General features: G+C 39.9%; 1 protein-coding gene across 7 annotated transcripts in view; it reads left to right on the top strand.

Moving 5' to 3' along the window:
- Positions 1–12,500, top strand: part of DCAF5 (DDB1 and CUL4 associated factor 5) — a 123,696-nt gene that overhangs the window by 81,173 nt on the left and 30,023 nt on the right. For 5 of the 7 annotated variants that reach the window (XM_036255348.1, XM_036255298.1, XM_036255338.1 and 2 more), the window contains one exon: positions 9,199–9,222. The exons of the other annotated variants lie outside the window; for them this stretch is intronic. In XM_036255348.1, coding sequence (XP_036111241.1) covers positions 9,199–9,222 — 24 coding nt within the window. The remainder of the gene's footprint in view (positions 1–9,198; positions 9,223–12,500) is intronic. 7 annotated transcript variants of the gene reach the window in all.

The following is a 12,500-nucleotide window of genomic DNA, read 5'->3' as shown; positions in this document are numbered from 1 at the left end:
AAAATGAATGAATTGGTCTAGATATACAATAGGGTTGTTAGGAACTGTGGCCAGTTGTAGAGCCTACCCCCTCTAAATCTAAGTGACTCCTATTTGAAGCTTTGACTCAGCTTTAGCCCATTGTTACCATGAGGGCCTCTGGTTTTTTTCAAGGGAAGCAAGCAAGAAAGATTTATATGTGAAGTCTCCTGATTTTCAAGTATTACAACAAATTTATTCTTTATTGTATGGATAAAACATACCTGTGCACTGTACCTATTTTACTCAAGAGCCACCAGTTTGAAACTTCTGTGCTTCAGCAAAATGTTTTTCTTTCATGTTTAATTTCATGGTCTCACTAATTCATAGGTGAGCAGAGACATGTTTCTTTTTTCTGTCTCCTACTAAACCCTTCCCAACTACATACCTTTCCCGCTCATCTTTTAAAATAAGAAATCAGATATTTACTGAGCATCAGTCAGCTGTGTGCTAGATGCCGTGGTAGACACATTCATATGACTGTCAGACAGTACCCTGCCTGTTTGAGACTTTTATTCTATATACAGGCTGGGGCAAAAGTAGGTTTACAGTTGTACATATGTGAAACAGAATTTATTCTTGTATCATTCATTAACTATTGTGTTTTTTTCCATACAAACAACTATAAACCTACTTTTGCCCTGCCCTGTACAATGTCTTCCCCACTTTAGGCTAAAAATACATGGTTTGTTTATTTCTGGTATAATCTTTCAATTATTCAAGTTTAATGATCAACAGAAATAATTTGCACCCCCTCCAAAGCCTGAATTTATCTTTTTCTTTTTTAGCCACCCACCTTCTAGTCTTGCAGAGTAGTGAGGAATCTTGCAGTAGAACAGCATCCTTTTCTCTCAAGACCACGTGAATTCAAAGTCCTTTTTTTTCCTGTCATACTTGAATTTTTATTTTTATTTGTCTTTCATTTTCTCCCTGAAGCCTGACTGGGTCAAGCTTCACACTCCCCTCTGTATTACTCAGTGAGCCAGTCTCTTAATAGGGTTAAAGATGAAGGCCAATTTTCCACCTGCTAGCTTTTCTGGCACACACTTGTAAGACAGCACTCGGCTTTTGTTCCCTTTCTTTCACAATTCCTTAAATGGTTCTTGTCCTAGATTATGAGAGTCCAGCAGAGCAGCTTGGGCTTCTGGAAGTAAGTCTTTCAGGCTAACAGGTATATGTTGCCTGGAAATGGACAGTGTGGTAATTTTTGAATCTTCTCTTACTTTAGTTTTATCTAATGTCTAGCTTTGGTCTCATCTAATGTCTGTTCCTCTGTATTGCTGAAAAAGAGGAACAGAAAAGTATAAAATTTTCCTGAAAGGGTTGAGCACTGGAGTGTCTGGGCACTTGAATTGCTTTACATAGGTCTTTCTTTTTAACTTGATATCAGGGCCTCTGAAATCTTGATAATTAAATCACTTTTTCCTTCTCCCTGGAGAAAAGAGCTGACTTGTACCCATGAATCCAAAAAAAAAAAAAAAATGGCCTTGACGTGGCCTGGCCTCAGACATTACATCACCACTCAACCTTTCTGTGTTGACATTATATGGGTATAGCAGAGGTGCAGGAATTCATCAGTAAGTGCGCTCCAGGCCAGTGAAGCACCTTATAAAGTTATAACTTTACTTTCTTTATAACTCTATGCAGTCTTGATTAAACTCACTTGGGGGCCTGGCAAAACCACATATTCTTTATCTGAAATAAAGGCACACTTTTTATAGGGGGAGATTCAACTCTTGGGTTTCATCCTATGGCTTGCTTTATGACTTTCAGCCAATTTGTTTTTTTTCTCCTTGCCTTTCTTTTATATCATATATTTTTATCCCTTTAACTTCTAAGGCAGTTTCTTTTATATAATTCTCCCAGTGACCTTTGGGTTTAGTTTGATAGGTTTTATCTCCATGTGAAACTGAGGCCTAGAGTAGTTTGAAATGGCAGATCTAATCGGTAGCAGAAACAGGACTAGACTCTGTCTCTTGCCTGTTATTGTATTCTTTTTCTCACAGGCATGCTACCACCTGTGTGGTACAGATTAAGTGGTGACAGCCTCTTCTTGGGCTGATGAGGAAGAGCTGAGTACAGAATGTTGTGGCAGAGGAATTCCTTGTGTGTATTATTTAGGTGAATATTTTAGGAGACTTTATAAAGAGAAGGTAGCATGAAAATAACTTCGTTTTTAAATCAATCATTTATAACTTTGAATCCTGAGCTTCTTTGAAAGTCTGAAAGCTATCAACATTCATTTCAGAAAAATGTACAAATACACATAGTTTTGCATATAATGGTAAGGAGATAACGAAATTTCTGAAATCTAGAGGTTTCAGTTATTAGCAATCCTGAATTAAGATTGTACCCATGGCCCTGGTCGGTTTGGCTCAGCAGTTAGAGCGTCGGCCTGTGGTCCAAAGAGACCTGAGTTCGGTTTCCACTAAGGGCGCGTACCTCAGTTGCAGTTTGTCCCCAGCCCTGGTTGGTCATGCGGGTGGCAGCCACTCGAAGTGTCTCTTTCACGTCGATGTTTCTCTTTTTTCTTCTCTCTTCCTCCCACTCTATATGAACAAAAAATGGGAAAAAATGTCCTCGGGTGAGGATAAAAAAAAATTGTATCCATGGCCCAGCTGGTGTGACTCAATGGTTGAGCATTGACCCATGCACCAAGAGATCACCAGTTCAATTCCCCGTCAGGGCATAGGCCGGGTTGTGGGCCACATCCTCACTGGGGGGGCATACAGGAGGTGGCCAGTCAATGTTCTCTCTCATCAATGTTTCTTTTTTAAAAATAATTTTTTTTAATTGATTTTAGAGAGGAAGGGAGATGGAGAGAGAGAGAAACATCAATGAGAGAGAACATTGATTGGCTGCCTCCTGCATGCCCCCCACTGGATATTGGGCCCACACCTGGTCATGTGCCCTGACTGGGAATCAAACTGGCGACTTCTTGGTGCATGGGTTGATGCTCAACCACTGAGCCATACCAGCTGGTCTCTCATCAATGTTTCTATCTCTCTCCCTCTCCCTTCCTCTCTCTCTAAAATCAATAAAGAAAAAAAGATTGTACCTATGGAGCCCTGCCCGGTTTAGCTCAATGGTTAGTATCAGTCCACAGACAGAAGAGTCACAGGTTCAATTCCCAGTCAAGGGCATGTACCTCAGTTTCGGGTTCTATCTCCCCCTCCCCCTTTTCCTCCCTCCCAGTCTGTCTAAAAAAGCAATGGAAAAATATCCTCATGTGAGGAATAAAAAAATAAATGAAAAAGATTTTACCCATGGATTGTATCATCCCTTAAGTCCATTTGTTGATGCAGTTTTAGAACTTACAAAGCTTAAAACAATTTGGAGTGTATGCACGCCTGCTCAATGTGGTCTGGTTTATCATTGTTCAGCTGTAAAGGAACACCAGGCACCTGATTTCTTCTTAGGAACAAATGGAATTGATAAGATCTGGTGATACAACATAACAGTTCTCTAATCTGTGGTTCCTGGCTAGGAGCCTGGGCTTTACTAAGAAATCCATGGTAGATATTAATGAAGGGAACAGAGTATAACCTTTCCTGCTCTACTTTTCCCAACCTCCTTAGAGATTTTACTTTCAGCAGTTTTGCCCTTTTTTTAGGTGTCTTCAAAAAAAGGGAAGTAATATTCCTTCCTCTGGATGGTTGATACCTGTGCGTGAATGAAAAGTATAACTAACTACTCATATGAAGACTGAAAAGAGCAATGCTATCTCCCCACTTCCCATTCCCCATACAAAAGCGGAGGTCCACAGAGGAGACATTGCTGAAGGTCTTTTGGTCGACAGCCCCTCATCATCTTGCCCAGATTTCCAAAAGAGTTTTGCCAAATAAAAATCCTTTTTTTGTTGTTAATCCTCTCCTGAGGATATTTTTTCATTGATTTATTTTTTAGGTTGAGTGGAAGGGAGGGAGAGGGAGACAGAGAAACATCAACCTGAGAGAGACACATTGACTCAATTGGCTGCCTCCTGCATGACTCTGACCGGTGCCGCGGATTGAACCTCCAACCTAGGTATGTGTCCTTTACTGGGAATCGAACCTACAACTCTTTGGTCCACTGGCTTACACTCTAACTGCTGAGCCAAACCGCCAGGGCATAAAGATTGTTTTATTTATTTTTTAATCCTTACCCGAGGACATTTTGCATTTATCTTCAGATAGAGCGGGAGGGGGAGGGGGGGGCACTGACTGGTTGCCACCCACATAACCCTAACCAGGGTGGGGACAAACTGCAACCAAGGCACGTGCTCTTAACAAAAACTGAACCTGGGACTCTGATCCACAGGCTGACATTCTGACCACTGAGCAAAACCGGCCAGGGCATAAAGATTTCATTTTTAAGTAATGCAGTCTACCTTGTTACAGGCAGCTGTTGGAGATTTAGAGCATTTAAAAAATTTTTTTTTCTACTGATTGACTATTAATGGCTGTCTTTATGGGCATTTTGTTATTAATAGAATTTTTCCTATTCAGAACATATGAAGGTTAGTTATTTTAATAAATTCAAGAATTCCAGGAGCCTAATGGAACTGAAATGGAAAATGGTCCAAAGAAGCAAGAATTATATAACTTCACATACAAAAAATAGTGTTAATCTTATGGATATACATATTTGTATATTGGGAGCCAATGAAATTCTGTTTTTTCCTACCACAAATAAAATATATCTATGTTTTTGGCCATATCCAAAGAAAAATTTTCCTGATTGTTTTGGATGGCATTTGTGGCAGGCACTGGGTATAAATGATATGATTAAAGGCATATTATATACCCATTGGCAAACTTTTCTGGAAATAGTCTTCTAGAGAGCACATCACAAAATTGTTCAATCACATTTCCCCCACTTCTGACAAAAGGTCAGGGAAAAATAAGAGCTGTGCTTGATTTAAATGTTAAATTGCTGTTACTGATCTGGCCTAGAGAGCCATCTGGTTTTTCTATCCTAGTAAGTACCGATAATTAGACAGGCGTGCAATTTACAAAAGAATAATTAATCAATTATTATGGAAGGAGCCTTGGAGAGAACTGGGTGAGATGATCAGTATTCAGTGAATAGTAACTGATTGATATGTTTCCTTGTCCAACAACAGTTGTTGGAGAATATCAAATGCTGTGCAAACATGCACACTTACACGTATATGTATGCTGACAGAGACAGAGAGAGATTGAAGGACCTGTTAAGACATATTCTGGGTTATTCTTGGAAGTATATCAGATAGATGGCCTGTTCTTCCTGCCTTCTAGAACTTTTTCTTTTTTTAATCTTCAACCAAGGATATGTTTAGAGAGAGGAAAGGAGAGAGAGAAACATTGATGTGAGAGAGAAACATTGATCAGTTGCCTCCCGTGCTTCCCTACCAGGGATGGAACCCACAATCTAGGTATGTGCCCTGACCTATCGAACCTGAAACCTTTTGGTGTGTGGGACACTCCAACCAACCAAGTGGCCAGGGCCCTTTTTCCTCTTTTTGATGTGGATTTAGGGGTGGGTATGGGAATATATCTATATTTCTAAACTCAGTGAGGCCTTAGAATAAAATTGGTGGGGAGTTATCTATAGTCCAAATTTCTACCTTTTTTTGGTTTGTTTAATCATTAAAGTGTAAATAAAGGTATTAGGGAAGAAGAAATAGTCGCTTTGCTTGAAGATGGCTATAATTCGTTTTCTCATTAAGCTTCTATTTAGTAAGCAGTTTTGCTATAATGGGCTACATTTGGATCGTTCTTTGAATCTTCAGGTTGTTAAAATTTTCTTGCGACTTGAGTGACTACATACATGGTCTGTATATTTAGAGGCATGGACTTCTCTGGGTATTCATCTAATAAACATCTTAAGGGCATGTGTGATTTGAGACTGTTAAGAGTTGAAGAAAGGAGCAGGAGTTCTTGGAGAGTGCTGGACATTATAGCAATTTACCAGAGAGTAGGGAGTATTACATGAGTGATTGTTTTGTATAATGGTTAATGGATTGACAGAGGATATGTGGGCATTGAGACAGTGACAGAGTGCTAATATGGCAGTGTTCTGTTTTTTTGGTGGTGGTTCCTTCTTGAAATTCATTGAGAGGAGCAGTTGTTGCTCTGCCTCTATGCTTGAAAAAGTGAATGTAGTAAAACTTCGATATATCAGACTAATTCAGGTGAGGGGATGTCCGTTAAAGCCGAGAGTCCATTATATAATAAAGTAGGTGTTCTGAATGCGTATGTTAAAAAATCAACATATTAAGTTAGTTTACCTATTTTTACTTATGTAGACACGTTTGTGTAATTAAAATTAAGTATGTATAAAAAACTTAATTTCATCTCTTCCCACCCTCCCACCCCCTTATATGCATATATTCATAACCAGTGGACTCAGACAACAATTCTGTGAAGGTGGGGCAGCGGGAAACAGGAGTAGGGAGGAGGATGTCAATGGAGGGGAAAAGGAGGGACATCTGTAACAAAAAAAAAATTTAATTTCACAGAAAAGTTTTCTGTATATATTACTGTAATTTCAATTTTATACTGACTAGGTCTACTAAATTTGTGCATTCATTAGTCACCTTGAGTAAAATGCCCATGGCTGGGGCGTGGCTTAGTGAATGTCCCAACATCTGCTGCAGAAAGTCACACCAAGCTGAGGAGAGGGGACAGGAACACGGAGGAGGTCAGTAGGAGAGAAAAAAAGAGGGACATCTATAATACCTTCAACAACAAAGGTAAATTTAAAAAAAGAAATAGGGATGCTTGATGATACATGGTTCTATTTAAAAAAAAAAAAGTCGTGCCATGCAACAACAAAACCAATTACGAGGTGTGACCACAGACTAATCATTCGCTGAACATTGTGAGCAGTAACTCTTGGATTTAAATATGTAGACTCTAGTTGTAGATATGTAATATTACATCAGTGAAGTTACTACAGTGCTTTTTCCAACTTAAGGCCTATTTGCTAAAATTTGTTTAAAATAACAGTGAATTAATAACAAAAAAAAATAACCCTTTAATTTAATTATAAACAATTCTTGATTAAAAGCATTTTAAAATTAACAAGGTGTGTAATTTTCACATGATATATGGATCAGAAATTTTGTTAAATCTGAAGTCTGTTAAATTGGGGTTTGCTGTATCTCCATACTGACAGTGCATTAGATAAAAGGATTAGATAAAATGCACTTGCCTCAGGTTAACTACTTAAAATTACTGTCATAACCAATGGACACGGACAATAGTGCAATGAAGCAGGTGACGGGGTTGGGGGAGAGGGGCATCTGTAATACTTTCCACAATAAAGATACATTTTTAATTAATTTATTTATTTATTTTAATCCTCACCCGAGGACATTTTTCCATTTTTTGTACAGATAGAGTGGGAGGGAGAGAGATAGAGAGTAATATCGACGTGAAAGGGGCACATTGAGTGGTTGCCACCCACACAACCCAACCAGGGCTGGGGACAAACTGCAACCGAGGTACGTGCCCTCAGCAGGAACTGAACCCAGGTCTCTCCGGACCACAGGCTGACGCTCTAACCACTGACAAAACCAGCCAGGGCATAAATTTATTTATTTATTTATTTATCCTCACCTGAGGACATTTTTCGACATTTTGTTCAGATACAGTGTGGGGGGGAGAGAGAGAGAGAGTAATATCGACGTGAAAGGGGCACATCGAGTGATTGCCACCCACACGACCCTACCAGGGCTGGGGACAAACTGCAACTGAAGTACATGCCCTTAGCAGGAACCGAACCCAGGTCTCTCCGGACCACAGGCCGACGCTCTAACTGCTGAGCCAAACTGACCAGGGCCATAAATTTATTTTTAAAAGCCCAGCTGGTGTGGCTCAGCGGATTAAGTGTCATCCCATGGACTGAGAGGTCCCAGTTCAATTCCTGTTCAGAGCACATGCCCAGGTTTTGGGCTCCATCCCCAGTAGGGGGTGTGCAAGAGGCAGCCAATCCATGTTTCTATCTCTCACTCCCATCCTTTCTCTCTTAAAAAAACAATCAATAAAAACATATTTTTTAAAAATGACTGGGAAGGGTCAGAGTGTGGCCAACCTTTAATCTTGTGGCCAGCTGGGAGGGATTATGGATGATGTGGATCAACACAACTCTTGTGCATTTTTGCATTGGTATCACCCATCTTAACCCACAAAGCCAAATTAAGTATGTCTTCCTCGCTCTGATATGAAATAGCCTACCCCCAACCCTAACCCAGAGCATGTTGGGAAATGGGGCTTCTATTGCCTTGATAATGGACTAAAAACATTCCTTGTCCTTCTTTGGAGGCCTGTCCTATTTGTCTCAGTCAGAATACAAGGTGAAAGACTCATAAAGTGAGGAGCTTTTTTTAATTTATTCATTTATTTTTATTTTTTTACGATATTTCTCCATAGAATTTCAAACAGAGTGGGAGGAAGGGAAAGAGGAGGGGCGGTGGGGAGAGAGAAACATCTATGTAATTGAGACACATCCATCTCCTTCATCTCCTTCATGACCCTGACCAGGGCGGAGGATCAAAGTTCATCGGAGGTATGTGCCCTTGACTGGAATCAAATCCTCAACTCTTTGTTCAGTGGGCAGACGCTCTAACTGCTGAGTCAAACTAGCCAAGGCTAAAGTGAGGTTTTTTTTTGTGTTTTTGTTCTTTTTTACTCTTAAATTTTTTTATTTTTAATTTAAATCATTTATAATTTTCTATGTCAGTTGACCTACTGTAGTATATTGGTTTCAGATGTACACCCCAGTGATTAAACATTATATAACTTTCTAAGTGATCATCCCCATAAATCTAGTACCCATCTGATACCATACATAGTTATTAGAATATTATTGACTATCTTCCCTATGCTGTACTTGACATCCCCATGACTGTTTTGTAACAACCAATTATTCTATAATAACTTCTTAATCCCTTCACCTTTTTCACCCATCCCCCCAACCCTTTCATCTGGCAATTATCGAAATAGTCTCTATATCAGCCCTGACTGGTTTGGTTCAGTGGTTAGAATGTCGACCTGTGGACCAAGGGGTCTTGGATTTGATTCCTGGTCAAGGGAATATAGTTGGGTTGCAGGTTCGTTCCCCGGCCCTGGTCAGGGTTGTGCGGGAGGAAACCAATCGATGTGTCTCTCCCACATCAATGTTTCTTTCTCTCTCCCTCCCTTCCATTCAATCTAGAAATCAATGGAAAAATATCCCCAGGTAAGGACTAAAAATAAAAAATATTCTCTGTATCTATGAGTCTATTTCTGTTCTGCTTCTTTGTTTTTTAAGATTTATTTGTCGATAGATATGTATTTATTGACATTTTATTGTTCATATTTTTCTTCCCTTGTTAAAGAAGACCCTTTAACATTTCCTGTGAAACTGATTTTTGGTGGTGATGAACTCCTTTAGCTTTTCCTTGTCTGGGAAGCTCTTTGTATGTCCTGTAATTCTAAATGATAGCTTTGGCAGATAGAGGAATCTTGGTTGTAGGTCCTTTCTTTTCATTGCTTGAATATTTCTTTCCAATCCCTTCTGGCCTGCCAAGTTTCTTTTGAGAAATCAGCTGACCGTCATGAGGGAACTTCCTTTTAGGTAACTAACTGGTTTTCTCTTGCTGCTTTTAAGAGTCTCTCTTTGTCTTTAACCTTTGGCATTTTAATTAGGATGTGTCTTGGTGTGGTCCACTTCGGATTCATCTTGTTTGGGACTCTCTCTGATTCCTGGACTTGTATGCCTGCTTCCTTCAGCAAGTTAGGGGAGTTCTCTGTCATTTTTTCAAATAGGTTTTCAATTTTTTGCTCTCTTCTTCTGGCACCCCCATGATGTGAATGTTCATATACTTGAAGTTGTCCCAGAGGTTCCTTACACTATCCTTTTTTTGGGGGGGTGCTTTTTGCTGTTCTGATTTGAATGTTTTTTCTTCCTTAGATTCCAAATTGCTGATTTGATTCTCATCTTCAACTACTCCACTGTTTATTCCCTGTAAATTACTCTTTATTTCAATTAATGTATCCTTCATTTCTGACTGTTTCTTTTTTATACTGTTAAGTTCTCACTAAGTTAGTTGAGCATCCTTATAACCAGTGTTTTGAACTCTACATCTTATAGCTTGCTTGTCTCCATTTTGTTTAGCTCTTTTTTTGAGTTTTGTTTTGTTCTTTAATTTGGGATGTATTTCTTTGTCTTTCCATTTTGGCAGCCTCCCTGTATTTGTTTCTGCGTATTCGGTAGAGCTGCTATGTCTCCTGGGGTCGGTAGAGTGGCCTATTGTAGTAGGTGTCCTGTAGGATCCAGTGGCACAGCTTACCTGATCACCCAACCTGGGCACTCTAGTTGCATACCTTACCCCTACCCTTCTTTTGGGCTGTGCATACCTTCCTGTTGTAGTTGAGCCTTGATTGCCATTGGTATATCCATGGGAGGGATTTACCCTCAGGCTAATCTGCTGCAAGGACTGGCTGCTACTGCCAACCACCGACCACTGTGGAGGATCAGCTGTGCAGTGCTAGAGCCCACCCTGCAGAGCAGGGCTTACTTCAGAAGGCCTCTGCTGCCCAGTGAGCCTGCCTCTTGAGTATGTCACTGTGCAGGTGGTTGGGTGGTATTTCTACATGGACTGAAGCTGTCCACTTGTTGCACTGACTCTGGGGCCACCTGGGAGGTGCAGGCCTGCATTTAGAAGTCAGGCCAAAACTCAGGCTGCTGAACCCACGCAGACATTAAAGACAAACTTCCCACGCTCAAGTTCTGGTCTAGGACTGGCTCTATTACCCCCATAGTTGAGGTGGGACTGGAACCCCAACCTGCTACAAAATAGCTATGGCTGTGGCTATGCCTGCCCAACTCCACAGGACAAAAGCTAAAGTGAGTTTTTAATTTGTCATTTACTCTTTACTGTTTAGAATGATATCAAAGAAAAGACCTAAGAGAAAGTAATGAATTCTTTAGATTCATGTCCCCACTAGACCACAAACTTAATGCCATCTTATTTAGTTTTTGCTTTTCTGAAACTAAACAGTAATGTTTTTTTGGTGGTGGTGTTTTAAATGTGAATGTTGGTTGTGAAATCCTACATCACAAAATGGAATAAAAATGTTAAACCTAGGAATTTTTGGCAACCGTTTCTATAGCTTACCTACTTATAAAGGTCTGTCAGCTGCTGAACCTTTCTATTTAAGCCAAAAGCCCTTTACTCCAGGTCAGTTTCAGATTCAACACCAGCTTGCCTGAGTACCAATGCACAGGTACTGTCTAAAATTAGATGTCAAGCCCTGGCCAGTTTGGCTCAGCCGATTAGAGCATCAGCCTGTGACCAGAGTGTCCTGGGTTTGGTTTTTGCTAAGGACATTTACCTTGGTTGCAGTTTGTCCCTGGCCCCTGTTGGGGTTGTGTGGGTGGCAACCAGTCGATGTGTCTTTCTCACATCGATGTTTCTCTCTCTCTCTCTCTTCCCCCCTCTCTCCCTCCCGCTCTATCTGAAAAAAAAAATAAAATAAAATAAAATTAGATGTCAAGATACAAGAGAAAGAAAGAAACCTATACCTCCAGTTCAAGCATTTGAGGTGAAGTTCAATTTTCTTGTTAATTCAAATAATCATTGTGTTTCATGAATTTGGATATACTTAGGTGGTTTGAGTTTCCCTTGGTAGTGATTGGTATTGGTACTGTTTGGTCTTTGTTTTCTTGCTCCTAACAGCAAATATTTAAATATTTGTGAGACGGCTGATTAAGATTTGCAATGTTGTTTGTCCTCTTGAGCACTAACCATTAGAGAATCACAGTTGGGGGCTCCAACTCAAGTCTTCAAGGAGATGACCCTTCCAGCACAGCTTAGAAGAGAGGAATTTTTCCAGCTGCTCTGATGATGTTAAATGTATCTCTGCACTTAGTCCACTTGAAATCATCTTTATTTCCACAAAGCTTTAAAAAAGAAAGAAGGAAGTGAGGGAGGACAAAAGAGCTCTTTTGGCTACCTTATGTTTTAAAATAGCCCAGAACTCTGTTCACTCCCTGGAATACTCATTTCCCAAATATCCACATAACTTGCTCCCTCATTTCCTTCAGGGATCTGCTCAAAATGCCATTTTATCAGAGAGAATTCTGTGACTGCCCTATATAAGAGGGAAACTAACCACCCCAGCTCTCCCTATATGCCCTAACCTGCTGTTTAATTTTTCTCTATACTACTTACCACCACTGGACACATTACATATACATATTCTTTTTCATTTTTTCTCTATCTACACCATTCACATTATATATGTATATAATTCTTTCCCTCTTCCCAACCAATAAAATGTAAGTTAAACTTCATGAAGGTAGGGAGAGGGTCTTTTTTGATCGATTCTGTATTTCTTTTCCTGGAGCAGTGCCCAACATATAGTTGACATTTGATAAATATTTGTTTAATGAATAAAGGGACAGACTCATTTTTATTTCAGTCTTCCACAGTCAGCAGTATCCTAGACAGCCAAATTTGAATGCCGGAAGGG

The sequence above is a fragment of the Molossus molossus genome, unplaced genomic scaffold (assembly GCF_014108415.1).
Source record: "Molossus molossus isolate mMolMol1 unplaced genomic scaffold, mMolMol1.p scaffold_m16_p_1, whole genome shotgun sequence".
Classification (NCBI taxonomy): Eukaryota; Metazoa; Chordata; class Mammalia; order Chiroptera; family Molossidae; genus Molossus; species Molossus molossus.
This window is presented reverse-complemented; position numbering and strand designations above follow the sequence as displayed.